Raw genomic sequence first — 16,322 nt, 5'->3', positions numbered from 1 at the left:
TGGACAAGGCAACCAGGCTCAGGGAGAGGGGGAGGGGTGCCTTGGAGCCGCACACACGAGTGGCATCAACACTGCGCTCACGTCTTTTTCCAGGATAGCTTCCCTACAGGTTTTCGGCATTTGAGGGTGTCAATTTCTCTAATGAGGAAACCTCTCTAGGACTTAAACTTGATTCATTTTTTTTATGTGACATTTTAAGTGAAAGTTTATCCTCAGCTTCTTCAAACTTTAAATTTTATTTGTATACATTAGGCATGATATATTATATATATTATATGTTTGATATGTAAGATAAACATGATATATGGTATGTCACTAGTTAGACATGCTATACATGCACATGTGCATGTAATTTACATATAATTTATTACAAATTGTATGATTATATATATTTAACTTTTAATATAAGTTTTATATTTACTTACTGTGAATCATTTCATCAGCTCTAAAACTGAATTATTTAGGAATGGGAGAGACAAAATTATAGCAAGGACAGAAAGCCCGGAAGGCAGCCAGGTTCTGCAAATCTGTAGCATAAAATGTTCCTTGACTCAGTTCACCTATCAGCTGCTTTTGAATCTCCCTTTCCTGACTCCAGCAAAACTCAAATGGTCATTTAAGTCATCAGATGATCAGTGGTGACTTTCAGACAAGGCCACATTCAGCTGGCCCCAAACAGCAGCCAATGATGACCAAACTCCTAATCCTCCTGCCTCCACCCCTCAAGTGCTGGGATTACAGGCTTACACCACCAAGCCATGCTTTCCATTATATACCTTGTGAAAAATCAATGCTAGCTCAGTAAAGCCAGCCATGATGTCGTGTCCTCCTTCCAGTCCCGAGTTTGTGTTCCGTGCGCTACGGAATGGCCTTCCTCGCACACTTAAGCAACTTCACATTCATAGCACAGAATTCCATCATAAGCATCACTATGGTAGCCATGGTCAACAGCACAGACAACCAACCTCACCTCAACAGCTCCACAGAAGGGCTTCCCACCAATTTAAATGGTGACCAACACGAAGCCTCGAAGGATCTTTCTGTAAAGGTAGGTGATGCAGAATTTGTTTGTGCTCCCGTGTGTGTGTGTGTGTGTGTGTGTGTGTGTGTGTGTGTGTGTTGCACACGTGTGCACATGTATGTGAAAGCCAAAGGTCAAATTTGGGTGTCATACCTCAGAAGTGTGACACTTTTTCTCAGGAGGCAGGATCTCTCCCTGGGACCCGAGACTTGCCCTCCATGCCGTGATGACTGCCCAGAGTGTCCCAGGGATTTTCGTGTTGCCGCCTCCCCAGTGATGAGGTTCCGAGCCACAATGCTGGGATTTTTCTGTGGGTTCTGGGCATTGAAATGAGCTTGTCATCCTTGTACAGCAGGCATTATACCAACTGAGCCATCTCTCCAGCCCCTATGCTCACATTTTTCTATTCATTTTATATTTATTTTTCTAGAGTTTATGTGTTCGAAACCCCGTTTTGCAGTTCTGGGAGGAGAAGCCAGAGCCTTGCACACCCTAGATCAATTGCTCTGCAGCTGAGCTACTTGCCAACCCCCTCTCCCTTTTCTCTTATATTGATTCTGTTTTCAGAAAGGGTCTCATTAAGTTGCCCAGGCAGACCTTGAGCTCCATTTGTAGTCCAGGCCAGCCTTGAACTTGTGTCTCTCCTGCCTGAGCCTCTTAAGTAGCTGGTATTACAGACCTGTGCAACCAGGTCCACCTGTGTTCAAAAATCTTAATTGAGAAAATTCAAATCTAATGAGGCTTCTTTGACTCGGTAAGTGCCTTCTGGTATGTGACTCACAAGAGCATTTTGTGCTTTCCAAAGGCCCCCGTGTATAACTGGAGTCCTCAAACCCAAGGATTCATCTTCAGCTCTGTCCAGTACGGCATGATGCTGATGCAGGGCCCTGGTGGATTCTTGGCTGGGAAATTAGGAACTAAGAAAGTGGTCGGAGTTGCTCTGCTCGGGTCCTCACTGCTCACTCTCTTCATCCCATTGGCTGCCAATCTCGGACTGGCCGTTCTCCTGGCAACGCGAGCAATCCAGGGCTTAACCCAGGTACCTGGTGTTTTGAGTATTTCCTTTTTTTTTTTTAATGTAGACCAGGCTGGCCTCAAACCCAGAGAGCTCCACCATCTGAGCTGGGTATGACTTTCCAGATGACATCATATCCATATCTCTGGCCATTCTGATTTCAGGGCACTGGATTCGGGGGTCAGTTTGCACTCTGGCAGAGATGGGCTCCTCCGAACGAACGCAGCCGACTCTGCAGCATCGCTCTGTCAGGTAAACGTGTACAGATGGGAGCTGGCAACCCCGCACTTCCCACTCGGCTCCTGGACAGTTTCCCCGTCGAACAGTTCTTTATCTTCTGCTTGATGTTAATGAAGTGTTCATACAAATTAAGAAAGCCAGCTCTTCGTTCGTGCCATGACTTATTTTGCCCGTGTTGTGATTTGTGGCATAACTTTGCTTATGATATGATTTCTGACATTTAAATATATTTTTTATGTCTTCAAATTGACCACTTTTATTTTGTGGAATTTAATTTCAACTCACTGGCAGAGAGGTTGTAAAAGTAATTACCAATGTTTTTTTACAAATTTATACAGCTTAATTTTTATATATTAATTCCTGGCCATCATATGAAGCTTTATATTTGCATTCAGTGTGACATATAGATTCAAATTAATGGTTTTTGTAATTGCACTAAATTGTCCTGAGAACATCTTATTTTAAAAAGTTTTTATTACATTTATTTACTTAATATACATGCATGCCACAGCGCATATTGGAAGTCAAAGAACAGCTACCAGGAGCCAATTTTTTCCCCTTTTACCATGTGGGTTCTGGGAATCAAACTCATGTCACAGTCAAGCTTCAGCGATCACCTTGACTCGCTGAACCATCTTACCTGTTCCTGAGGACTCTTCTGAAAATGACCTGTCGGTGAAATGCACCCACTCTACAGGCAGAAGCCTATTTAACATAAAATAGGGAGAATAGCTGGTCCAAATGAACAACAGTCACTGTCAAGGCCAGCCCTGGGTAAGAAAAGGGTAGGATGCAGGCAATGGATGTGTTCAAAGATAGTCAAGAGCTCTTCAAGTCCAAAATTGCCACATATTTTAAAGGGAGCCTCTAAAACTCCTTCAGAAACCCAGGATAATGGTATCCGGTGTGGGGCATGGGAGTTTATGTTAGCTGACAGAAAGGGAGCATCCAATTTAGACAAACGAAATTCACCTCAGTTACCCAATTGTGAGATGACCCCAGAACACCAGAGAACCCAGGGAAAAAGGAGCATGAGAATGTGAACATTGAAGCTGTAGACATTCACTCAGACAACAGGGCATAAAATGCATGAATGAAAAGGGATGTGATAGCTAATGCAGGCAATCCCAGCACAGGCTACTTTGTCTTTGGTGTGGAGGAACTGCAGGAAGAAATTTTTTCTGACTTCAGAAAACACAGGAAACCTCCTGGCTTCCTCATAGGGAACCCCCGGGCTTCCTGAGGGTGGCACAGAGAGAGCAGATGGAAAAATTCCATCCAAACAAAGCCAGTTGAGCTCACATTCCTGCCTCGGTAAGACTGATATCACTTACAGTGATGCCTGGGTTAGAAGACAGGATTGCTCTACCCAGAAAGCTAGAGAAAAACACCCTCTCCAGAAAAGCACCTGCCTAGGGCCCAAAGAGCCTACTGCCGGCCTTCAGTGCAGAACGTACATCATATTTTTTGTAGGAGTAGCTGGAGTTTTCCTGCCTTGCCCACAGTCAGGACAAATCTTTGTCACCCATCAGTCCCACAGCCGCTCAGACCCAACCAAGTAAACACAGAGACTTATATTGCTCACAAACTGTATGGCCGTGGCAGGCTTCTTGTTAACTGTTCTTTTATCTTAAATTAACCATTTCCATAAATCTATACCTTGCCACATGCTGCTGGTCATGGCGGCGGCTGCAGTGTCTTTCCGCCTCAGCCTTCTGCTTCCCACAATTCTCCTCTCTCCTTGTCCCACCTACTTCCTGCCTGGCCACTGGCCAATCAGTGTTTTATTTATTTATTGACGAATCAGAGCAATTTGACATACAGACTGTCCCACAGCATGTAGGTGTTTCAAACCTTTGACATTGTCATCTACAGAGTTCACACTTGAGAACAAAGTCGAGAAATTAAAACGTTGTGAAGTCTCATCCCAAACTTCAGAACTGAGTTGAGTTTTCTTTAGGAATGTGGTCCCGGTGTGCTGACCACCTCTAGTGAAGGCCTCTCATCCAAAAGTGTACAGGCAGCACAAACTGGACTTCATGGTTTATAAATAATAGGGCACAGTTGGGTGGGTTGGAAAGGATGGATGCATTTAGAAAGAATTGGGGAGGGGTAGATATGATCAAAATAGATTGCATGATATTCTCAAAGAGCTAATAAAAATGAGAAAAAAAAACAATCATAGAATAGTTCATAACGTTTAAGTAAGTTTAAGATTTAATGATGGGCTGTATTCTTAGCTATCCTGGAGTATAGGTGGTCTGTGGATCATCGGTTGGACATGCTTTCAGGGGCTACAAAAGATACATGGAAGTAGGGAAGTTTGCAATCACTCACAGAACTTTGGAACAGTACAGGTCAAACAGGGCTCATAGCTCATTCTGAAGGCTAGATGGGAAGAAGAAAATGTCTTATTAGCTTAGCCCAGAGCTCAGGAAACAGACAGGCTCTCAAACCAAATTGGATGCCATCATTGCGCAACTTTCTGAGTTAATTTAAAACACAGTGAAAGAGCGAGAAGGAGAGAGAGAGAGACAAGGGAATGGTATAGTTATCTCATGAGAGATAGGAGGCAAACACATGGAAGGACCATATGTGCTCAGATGACTAAATATCCCTTCTCTGTCTTTCTACTTCATCAGCCCTCTCACCAAGGGGGTGGTTATGAAAAACAAAGTTAGAGTTCAAGCAAAACTGTCCCCAGAGGAAAGACATCCTGGACCAAAGACATCTACTAGCTCTATGGAAGAGACCCAGGAAAGAGTAGAGGAGGTCAACTGAAGATCCTGATCATTGCTGTGTTTTGTTTCTTGAATAACTGGGGCAGAATGGGCAGCACCATAGGATGGATGGCTGTCCCAGGCCTTTGTATGTATTGAATCAGTAGTGCTGTGTTGATATGTGTGTGGTCCCTTTAAAGGGTGGGGAGCAAACCAAGGTAAAGCATTTATCAAGCTCTAAATGCTAAAGAAACTCCTGAGATATCAGTCTTAAGATATGGAACAAGGAAGAGATGGGTACATTCAAATGTCGCAGACCCCAGCACTCTAGGGATTGGTGGCTCATATGCCTCTTGAATGTTCAGGGCTACAGCCTTTTGGGAGTTTTCCCTTGCAGATGGACAAAGAAACACCAAAATGTACAGAGGGGACTCCAAAGAGGCCAATATTTGTTTTGTTTGCACTCCTCTTTATTTTTTTTAGAATATTGAAAAATATTTTAACTTTTAAATCTGTTTTTAATTGACTTAAAAATCATAAATGTTAATGGCCTAGTGCCATGAGATATTTGAGTACATGTGGACACTTACTGATGTTCAAATCCAGGCATATCTATCTCTCTAACATTGATCATTTCTTTGTAGTGAAATTATTCAAAATTTTCCTTTTCAGATTTTTTTGAAATGTAGTATGCTATCATTATTTACACTCTGCCTGCTACTACGCAACAGAACACCAGAACTTGCCCTTTATTTCCAATATGGATCCTATGCTATTGGCATTGCATGTGGTTGGGAAAGAGTCAGGAATGAAGAGGAAAGTGAAGGTGAAGAAGTGAGAAGATACACACTTAGAAGCCCAGGCTTGAAGTAGACTGAGACAGGGGAAATCAAGAGAACAGAAAGGACTTGACCTTGGATGGATAGAGGAGTCTGTCCCCCCATCATAACCAAGGTAGAGGCAGACATTTAGGGGAAAGGCACGGATTGGATGGACCTGGTGGTAGAATAGGTACCCACTTCCAGCTTTCTATACATGCACCCTGGAACTTGATATTCTCTTTCAAATGCTCCTTTCCTGTTATTAAAAGGCCAGCCTGGGGCAGTTCATTTAACTGTAGCTGGCTGTACTTGACCACAGGCAAGTTTGATTGCTAGTATTTAAATGAGATAGCATAGACAATATGCTACAATAAACATGAATAAAAGAAAAAGCATATGTAAACAATTATTTGTACCTTGCAGTGTAGGTTAAAAAGAAGTCTGGGCCAAAGAGTAAATCTAGAGGGTGACTCCACAGATGTCTGTAACTGCTGACTGTGAAATACAATGATATAAACAAAGTTAAAGATGGAAGAACTGCTGCCAGTATGCCACACAGGGATTGTTCACAATGCACAAAGAGTCTGTAACTTCAGACAAAGAGAAAGAACTGGAAAAAAAAAAAAAAACAGAAAAAAGACAGTACACAATTGTAGCTGATTTTTCTCCTCTTACTCTTTGAGGACCTGCCACCTGTTCCCAAATAATCAAATGGAGACTTATTCTTACTTGTGAATACCCGGCCTTAGCTTGGCTTATTTCTAGCCAGCTTTTCTTAAATTATCTCACTTACCTTTTATCCTCTGGGCTTTTACCTTTCTCTATTCTATATACCTTTCTTTACTTCTTACTCTGTGGCTGGCTGGGTGGCTGGCCCCTGGCATCCTCCTCGCCTCCTTTTTCTGCTCCTTTCTCTTCTCTCTTCTCCTATTTATTCTGTCTGCCTGCCAGTCCCACCTGTCCTCTCCCTCCTGCCTGGCTATTGGCCATCCAGCTCTTTATTAGACCAATCAAGTGTTTCAGACAGACAAAGTAACACAGCTTTACAGAGTTAAATGAATGCAATATAAAAGAATGTAATACATCTTTGCATCATCAAACAAATATTCCACAGCAAAAACAAATGTAACACATTTTGAACTGATATTCCACAACAAACAATAAAGTTGGTAAACAGGAAGATTCAACTTTACTATAAAGAACAAAATTTAAACTGAGGTTGTTTTTATTATTTATATGGAAGACAAGTGCTTAAAATTTTTTAGGGGCTGGAGAGATGGCTCAGCGGTTAAGAGCACTGACTGCTCTCCCAGAGGACTCAGGTTCAATTCCCAGCACCCACATGGCAGCTCACAACTGTCTCTAACTCCAGTTCCAGGGGATCTGACACCTTTATACCAATGCACATAAAATAAAGTTTAAAAATTTTTTTTAGGATATTAGATGTTATCAAGGAGATGAGAAAGAAGTATGTTGGCAATTTAAGTTGCTACAGCTTTCCACAAAGAATGTTTGCAGTATTTACCAAAATTTAAAATATACATAGCCTTTGATCTAGTAAGTTTACCTCTGATATTCTCTTCACGAAAAAAATTATGTTTATATTCAGAAATGAGTAATAATGCCTGTTTAGAATTAGAATCTGTTGTGGTATTTGTATATGTTCTAATAAATGAAGCTTGCCTGAATATCAAAGGACAAAGCCAGCCACTAGTTAGTCATAGAGGCCAGGTAGTGGTGGCACACACCTTTAATCCCAGAACTTGGGAGGCAGAGGCAGATGGATCTCTGTGAGTTCAAGGCCACTCTGGGATACACAGATTGATCCAGTCTAAAAGATAAACAGAGCCAGGTCGTGGTGGCACACACCTTTGATCCCAGCACTTGGGATCTCACGACTTCATTCCCAGTACTAGGGAGGTGGAGACAGGAAAAATATGGCTGGGTGGAGAGAGGAATATAAAGCAGGAGGAGACAGGAACTCAGGTCCCTTTCATCTGAGGATTTCATAATGGTAAGAACTAGTGGCTGGCTGTTCTGCTTCTCTGATTTTTCATCATTTTCCCCCTATATTTGGTGCCGGGTTTTTATTAATAAGACCAATTAGGACTCATGCTATAAGAATCTACAATGCAATGGAGATATTTGTAAGAACAATTGCTCAATGAAGATGAGTGTTGGGGCTGGAGAGATGGCTCCACAGTTAAGAGCATGTACTGTTCTTGCAGAGGACCTAAGTTCTGTTCCCAGCACTCATACCTGTAACTGCAGCTCTAGGGGACCTGACATCCTCTTCTATCTTCCATGAGCATTTCATTCATGTACACACACACACACACACACACACACACACACACACACACACACACGCACTGCACACACACACAGACAATAATTAAAAAATAAAAAAAATTTAAAGATGACTAAAACCCTTGGGCCATTATGATAGCACTTCTTTTAAAATAACGACTCCACACACATGGAATTTGACAAGTTGACTAAACATAAAAAGTGAGATAGCTTGCAAATATTTGAAAAACAGTGAAATAGGAATATGACTAACATATATTAGAATGCTCTATGAAGTTATAGAAATTAAAACAGCATCATTAGCATATTTATGGAGAAATGAGCTCCCTGTAAATGCATTTATAAAGAGAATGAATATATGGATCTCTATAAATAGCATATAAGTGCACAGAAAATACGGTGAATGACTGTTTCTTGTACAATAAATTGATGTGATATTTGCCTTCAGAAGGATGAGGGGATAGAATTGGAGGATGCACAACAACATTGACTCTTCATGTGCTTTATTCAATAATAAGTGTATATAACTGAAAATTAAGACAACCTGAAGGGTGGCATGACAGTCACCTGCAATGGTAATTTTGGGGGAGAATGACTCTCGGGAAGTATATGAATTAAATGAGAAGGCTGAAGGTTTTGCATTTGCACATGCTTATTCTATAGTTTGGTGGCAGTTCTTGACGTTCACATGCCAGCCTACATTATTTGTCTGGCAGAAGGCAGGAGTCCCACCACCTTCTTTCTGTCTCTCTACAGGAATGGTGTTGGGAACCTTTGCTGTCCTCCTTGTGGGTGGCGTCATTAGTGAAGCCCTTGGCTGGCCCTTTGTCTTCTATATCTTCGGTAAGCAGCTGGCTTCTGAGAGATTCGGTGATGTTCTTCTGAGGTTGTGCATCTGTGTGTACTTTTCTGAAGAAAGAGGGTCAACATATCAAAATGTTAGGGAAGCAAAATATCTTAATATAAGGAGATAACCTTTGTTAGCCAAGATGTGGAAATCCTCTGGCCTCATATAAAGTACTCCTCTTCCTCCATGAGGCTCAACTATCATGGTTCCACTGTGCCTTGCAGGCAGGAGGGGAAGGCCAGCAGAGCAGTGCTTTCTCAGAGACAGAAAGCAATCCTGGGAGGTAAGTGTAGCTGTGGGTTTGTCGGGGGTTAAACATAGCAAGGGAGCGGGGTCCTGGGCAAGCCTCAAGTTTCCCAAAGAAAAGAACATATCAAACACTGAGAGTAATTCATGGTAACTTCACGATTGGCCCCCAGACTGCGGTTGAGTTAGAAACCAAGAAAGTACTGCTTCACCTACAGCTTCCCCTGGAGTGGCTTTGCATTCTGTTTTCAAACTTCCCATTAGCTTGTTTTGTTTACACACCTGCTCCTCTTCCAGTCAGTGAGTGTCTTGAGGCCAGAGGTGGGTTATTGTCAGTTCTTGAGACGGTGCAGAGCTCAAGAAACATGAAAACATTACTTAAGAGATAATTGGGTGGATATATTAATACCAGATAAGATCTTCACAACAAGGAGTATTACCAACTCAACAAGAACACACAAGAATCTGAAATGCACATGTACCCAGCAGCAGAGCTCCCAAATGCACCGTGCAAAAACTGATGGAACAAGGTTGGGATGTAGGCTAGTTGATAAAGTTCTTGCCTAGGATGAAGCCATGGGATGGGTCCCCAGTACCGCAGAAAACTGGGCACAGTGCCACATGCCTCTAATCCCAGTTCTCAGAGAGCAGAGACAGGAAGACTAGAGGTTCAAGGTCATTCTTGATGACACGGAGAGTTTGAGACCAGTCTGGGCTACTCAAAATAGAGTCCTGTGGAGCAGCAGTAGGTTGAGAAAACAAAAAAACATAAAGAAATATTAGCTAGGCAGCCTAGGCGACTAGATGAGCTCCAGAGTCAGTTAGATTCCTGTCTCAAAAAAATCAAGGAAGACAACCCCCCCCCATACACACACATGAATACCAGACCTACATATGAAATCTGGAAAAATTATTCTAGAAGAAAATGGGGTAAATTCTTTGTTCTTTAATTAACTAAAGAATTCCTAAATATGACACCAAAAATATGAGCCATAGATGAAATTGATGAATTGGATATCAACAGAGTTAAACAATATATATCCTCTTCAAAAAACATTACTAAAATAATAAAAGGACAAACTGGTTCAAGGAGAAAATATCTACAAAACAATTATATGTTTCTCTAAAATTTGTAAATAATTTTCAAAACTCAATGAGAATACAAAAACCTCAGTTGAAAAATGAGCAGAAATATTTCACCAAATCCACACAGAGAGATCACAGATCTACAACCAGACACTTAACCAAGGACCTTTAGTCATGGAGGCATGAAAATCAAAATTATACCTCCATATAACCTATTAAAATGGCTATTAAGTGTTACGCTCTCCCTAAGTCTGTGACCCTCTTCCCATACACAAATAAACAAGAAATGTAAAGAAATGTATGAGACCACTTGTTTGAGAACTGGAAAGGACTCAGAATGAGCTTTGGCAATAGCTTTTCCTAGAAAATGTCCCAGCATAAGAACAAGCCCTTCAATATACCCACAGGGCTCTAGGCAGCCCAGCACCGAGATCTATACATCCATAATTATTGCTGCACTATTCACAGCATCCCAGGCACGGAACCAGCCTAGATGTCCAGCAACAGGGAACAGATAAAGGAAATGTGGCACAGAGCCACAGTGGAATTTGATTCAGCCGGAACAAAGAATGAAATTATGTCATTTTCTGGAAAATGGATGGAACTAGAGATCATCATAGTAAGAGAAATAAGTTAGATGCAGAAAACAATCCACGTATTTTTCTCTCATTTGTGGAAACCAAAATTTAGATGCAGAAAACAATCCACGTATTTTTCTCTCATTTGTGGAAACCAAAATTTAGATGCAGAAAACAATCCATGTATTCTTCTCTCATTTGTGGAAACCAAAATTCTTTATAAAGCAATCTGTCTACCTATCTATATGCATACATACATACATACATACATGGGTCATAATGTACATATACATACATGCATATATGGTCATAACATGCATACACATACATACATACACACATAGATGACTCATAACATACATATACACACATGAAAGCAGGCAGGCAGCTAAGGAAGGAGATTAGTAACTGGAAGGGAGAGAGGGAGAGGAGTAACTAGGGAGGGGATGGGAAGAAGCTGGCGTGCTCCAAACATGTGATACATTTAAAAGGAATTATCAAAAACCAACATTATGTGCAATGACTGTTACACCAATTAAAAAAGAAAAATGTAAAATCCATGTAAAGTTCAGGATTTAGGAGTAAGGAGTCAAAGTGTTGACAGATGTTCTACGATGCCAACACTGAAGATGCAGGACAAGAGGTGTGTGGCAACTCTAGGCTATCTTTGCAACATTTAAACAGGCCTATCATTGTTCCATAATTTAAAGTCCACTTTTCAAAAAAAGACAAAAATGAGCTCTCTGATGAACACTCCCCTCACTTGCAGGAGGTATCGGCTGTATCTGCTGCCTTCTCTGGTTCATTCTGGTTTATGATGACCCTGCCTCTCACCGGTGGATAAGTGGTCCAGAAAAGGAATACATCATATCCTCCCTGCACCAACAGGTACTCATAAAAACTCCAGCCTCTGCAGAAACCTTGAATCCACATCTGGGTTCCTAAATGTGGCCGAGACTCTGAGCCTCGTGTTGATCTTACTGCTTGGATCAATGCATTTGTTTTCAGGTCAGCTCAGAAGATCAGCCGCTTCCCATCAAAGCCATGCTCAGATCTCTGCCACTCTGGTCCATATGTCTTTGCACTATGACCCACCAGTGGCTTGTTAACACCTTTATAATATACACCCCAACCTACATCAGTTCTGTGTTCAAAATTAACATCAGAGACGTGAGTAAATTTCACTCCATTCCTCCCTCATGTTTGCGTGATTCCTCAGTTCCTCAGCTGGCACAAATCATTCTATCTGCAGGGCATTAACTCTCATTTCCCAAGATAATCTCATCTTTCAAACCTGTAACAGTAACTATGCTGGGGGTATGACTTAGAAGCTTGCCAAGATTCCCAAGAAAGAATGGTTTCCAAGTGTCGGGATAATTATGAGGGAATTACCAACAGGCTTTTTCACTGCCTTAATTATGGTCATTCACTCAGTCTTTTTACCCCAGAATGGGTTCCTGTCTTCTCTTCCTTTTATCGTTGCCTGGGTCGTTGGTATCCTGGGAGGCCAGCTCGCAGATTTTCTTCTGAGCAAGAATTTTAGGCTTGTAACTGTGAGGAAAATCATCACAATTTTAGGTAAGAACAGGGCATGAGAGTTGAATGACTTGTAAGTATTCAACCGTCGGTGAATGCATCTCACTCTTGGATTTGTCTGTTCCACATTCCCTAGGAAATGTACCCCCAGTAGCCCTCATTGTGGCTCTGCCCTATGTCCAGTCCAGCTATATCACAACAATTGCATTTCTGACGCTTTCCTGTGGATTGAGTCCTCTGTGTCAGTCCGGAGTCTATATCAATGCTTTAGATATTGCCCCAAGGTAGGACTCTTGTGTCTACTCTTAGCTTCACATTTTCCGGGGTGGGGAGTGGGGGTTGGGGGGTGGGAATGATCTATCATGTTCTAGGGTCTCAAAGTTTGTAAAACAGCATGGACCGTAGATGGGCCTAGGGCGTGTTGGGTGGAGGAGTGTTGACTTGACATATCACCTCACATTGAATATACATTGTCCAAATCCTTTTGGATGTAATTACATGGTGGATTCACACATAAAACGGGGCTGAAAGATGTCTGGATTTAGCTTGGGACATTTCTATTATCCACAGGTATGCCAGCCTTCTTCTGGGAACATCTAGAGGATTAGCACATTCATCTGCTGTGCTGGTACCCATTGTTGGTGGCTTTTTCCTCAATCAGGTAGTTTCCATGCCAAGACAGACGTTTAAAATACTCTCCCACATGCATTTATAAAAGTGATGATAGCTAGAGTATATTCAAAGGTTGGGAAATAGTGTGGAATTAGGGGTGACCATGAAGTAGAGAGCAGAATGAACCAGAGTTGAGGTCATTCTAGAGTCAAAGAAGTAACCACAGCTCCACTCATAATCTCCATTTGAAATGGGAAGCAAACAACCCCATAGGTGACTCAGGATAATGTTTCCATGCTGGCCTGCCAAGCCGAATTTTCATTTGTGTAAATAATCACACACAGGGAAGGGAGAGGAGAAGCAGCACAGGTGAGAGCCTGATGCATGCTGGTATCATGACAAGCATCTTTTTCCCCAGACAGCGTTTCCCTGGCTGTTCTGGAACTTGTCTTATAAACCACCGTTTGCAAACCGTTTTGAACTCACAGAGATCCACCTGCCTCTGCCTCCTGAGTGCTGAGATTAAAGGTGTGGCATGCACCACCACTGCCTGACTATGACAAGCATTTTATACATCACAGTCTTGTTTAACGTTTCATTCTCATATCAGTATGAAAATTAATACCATCACCTTCATCTCCTAATGCTTAAACTGAAAATCTGGTAAAATGAGTCGTTCTGATCCGAGGAAATAGCTCTGACGCCCAGTATCTTTTCAACACATTGTGACATTGATGGAAGAATCTTAGAACCAGTTTTAGCATAGCATCTGTAGGGAAGGTTGGGCAACAGAGAATGTGTGTGTGACACTTCGATAATGTTTGATAATGTTGATGACAAACATAGCTCTATAGGGCAATCATGAGGGTCTGCAAATCTCTCTAATGTAGAACATTTTGAGTATATTTTGGATTTCCTTTCTCTAACTATCAAGATACTTCTAGGCAATGATTCTCAACATGGAAAACCCCTGGAGACTGTCGTCTGAATTAGTGATTCAGTTTCATAGAAAAAGAGGTGAAAGAAGTAATATGTACTTTGGGTCTTGTGTTCCCAGGACTCTGAATTCGGGTGGAGGAATTTATTTTTCTTATTACTTGCTGTTAACCAATTTGGCTTAATCATCTACCTCGTGTTTGGGAAAGCAGATGTCCAAGAATGGGCTAAGGAGAGGACGCTCACTCGGTTGTGAAGGTAACAGACAATGATTTCAGTAGAAGTGCAGTCACAGAGGCAGGACTTCAAATTGTTAATTTCCTGTCATTTTTCTTCCTTAGCTGTCCCGCCTCCAGTAAAGAAATCATTACACATGCTGGTTCCTATGTGGGAAGACTGCCATCAAAAATGACATCAGGTCCCCCGGTCCCTTTCATTCAGATTTCTTGTGGAGAAAATATAAGATGAATAAAAAATAAAGTAAAATATAGCAAAGAACCAGGTTGTCATCTTTTAATTGAGAATGTGTGTACGGACATTGTAGTTTCACAGAAGAGAAATGCAGTGCTCATGTGTCATGGGAGAGAGTTTGAGTATATCTTAGAAGCAGGGAAGTAGGGCTCATAGCAAGAGTCACATGGGCAGATCTTGCTACATGGAACATTCTCCTAAAATTTCAGAATTCTAGCCAAGTCATCATCTGTATACCACCCTTTACGGCAGTGTTAGGGACCAGAATAAGGCAGGGCAAGCCGAGATGGAGAGAAGAGAGGTGGAAAAATGTGTGTGTGTGGGGGGGGGGTGAGGTAGCTGCTAGAGAAGACAGAGGAAAGTGAGACCAGATAGAGCACTGCACAGAGAGTGCAGGAAGATGAGCTCTGTTTGGAAGAGAGATAACAAGCTGGCTGGGGGATGCTGAGTCAGCAGTGATGGTGAGATGGTCCAGTAGCCATGTGTGCCTGTTTCCTGCCTTGGCAAGCTGCCATCAGCCAGGCAACTTAAACAATAGCAACTGTTACCTCAGTTCAGAAATTAAAGTGTTGACAAGGTGGGTTCTCTATGAGGACTGTGAAAGAGGACCTGTTCTCTGCTTTTATTTTAGTTTCTTTGCAGCTTCAGGAATCCTTTGGCTTCGATATTGCCTTTTCAGGTTACAGGAGTTTTAGGATAAAAGCTCTACTTTCCAGGACTCTCAGAGGACTAGACTCCACCCTTTCTTCCACATGCCAATCAAAGAAATTATAGAGTGGAGGTAAACAACAAAGAGAGGAGATTAACTTGACATGGCCGCACCAGGGAAACAGTATCGTTAAGTCTGTCTTCAAGGTGCCAGTGGTCTATTGGTTGTTGTCTCAGTTCTGGTCCTTGTCTCCACCTCTGGAGAAGTTGTCCCTGCTGTTACCGCTTGAGGGGAGAATTTGAGTCCCATGGAATGATGACACCTGTTCCAGGGTGCAGCCTCACCACCTGAGTAACTGGATTTATCTCATCTTACAACTCTTGGTGATGGAGTGTCACCTGAGAAGTTGCAAGATGAGATAAATCCTTTTCTCCCCAGGTTGCTTTTGGTCATGGCGTTTTAGCATAGCACTAGTAACCTAACTATTGACTTCCATTCTCTTCTGCAGTTACTTTGAACTCCAGGATTACAGCATTAAAGATAAACGTCTTTATGACAAAAATCCCAAATTACACCTTGTAGGACAGATCACCTCTCCTAAATGAGGATAGTACCAGCACAGAAACTCAAGGCAGAAACTGAAGCAGAAGCCATGGAAGATTGCTCCTTTACTGCCTTGCTCTCTGTAGGTTCGCTCATGCAGCTCTCTCGTACAACTCAGGACCACCTGCCCAAGAGTGGCACCACCCCCAGTGGTCTGGGTCTTCTGACATCAATTATTAATCAAGAAAATACCATACAAGACTTGCCTATGGGCCGATCTTATGGAAGCATTTCTTCATTTGAAGTCCCTCTTCCCAGATACCTCTAGCTTGCATCATGTTGACAAAACAAACCAACCAGGATAATGACTAAGGAGACAAATAATTAAAGAGGCAAAGTCTGTTAGTCAGGCTGTGACTGGCCCTCTCCTTCACTCCCAGACTTCACATCATGCTCCCTCTGTGTGTGTGTCTGTCTGTATTTCCTGTTTTCATGAGGGTGCTGGTCCTATGGGATCCCATTCCACTCTAATAGTCTCATTTTAATTATTATTTGCAAAGATCCTGGGCCTTTGTGCTGGATAAAAACACACTTGAGGCTCTCAGCTGTAGATGTAACCAACCGTCTTATTAAAATAAAAAACACAGAACCAATGTAAAAGAGAAAGCCAAGAGGTCAGAGCTCAGAGCTA

General features: G+C 42.0%; 1 protein-coding gene across 3 annotated transcripts in view; it reads left to right on the top strand.

Moving 5' to 3' along the window:
- Slc17a3 (solute carrier family 17 member 3) overlaps nucleotides 1-14,466 on the top strand; it is a 28,523-nt gene extending 14,057 nt beyond the window's left edge. For 2 of the 3 annotated variants that reach the window (XM_037205888.1, XM_037205887.1), the window contains 11 exons: nucleotides 837-1,048; nucleotides 1,827-2,060; nucleotides 2,201-2,288; nucleotides 8,884-8,970; nucleotides 11,654-11,772; nucleotides 11,893-12,054; nucleotides 12,333-12,462; nucleotides 12,557-12,704; nucleotides 12,991-13,081; nucleotides 14,090-14,226; nucleotides 14,310-14,466. In XM_037205888.1, coding sequence (XP_037061783.1) covers nucleotides 837-1,048; nucleotides 1,827-2,060; nucleotides 2,201-2,288; nucleotides 8,884-8,970; nucleotides 11,654-11,772; nucleotides 11,893-12,054; nucleotides 12,333-12,462; nucleotides 12,557-12,704; nucleotides 12,991-13,081; nucleotides 14,090-14,224 — 1,406 coding nt within the window. In that variant the 3' untranslated portion in view covers nucleotides 14,225-14,226; nucleotides 14,310-14,466. The remainder of the gene's footprint in view (nucleotides 1-836; nucleotides 1,049-1,826; nucleotides 2,061-2,200; nucleotides 2,289-8,883; nucleotides 8,971-11,653; nucleotides 11,773-11,892; nucleotides 12,055-12,332; nucleotides 12,463-12,556; nucleotides 12,705-12,990; nucleotides 13,082-14,089; nucleotides 14,227-14,309) is intronic. The other variant, XM_037205889.1, reaches the window with a different exon arrangement.
- Nucleotides 14,467-16,322: the final 1,856 nt, after the last annotated feature.

Source organism: Peromyscus leucopus, chromosome 5 (assembly GCF_004664715.2).
Source record: "Peromyscus leucopus breed LL Stock chromosome 5, UCI_PerLeu_2.1, whole genome shotgun sequence".
NCBI classification, from domain to species: domain Eukaryota; kingdom Metazoa; phylum Chordata; class Mammalia; order Rodentia; family Cricetidae; genus Peromyscus; species Peromyscus leucopus.
This window is presented reverse-complemented; position numbering and strand designations above follow the sequence as displayed.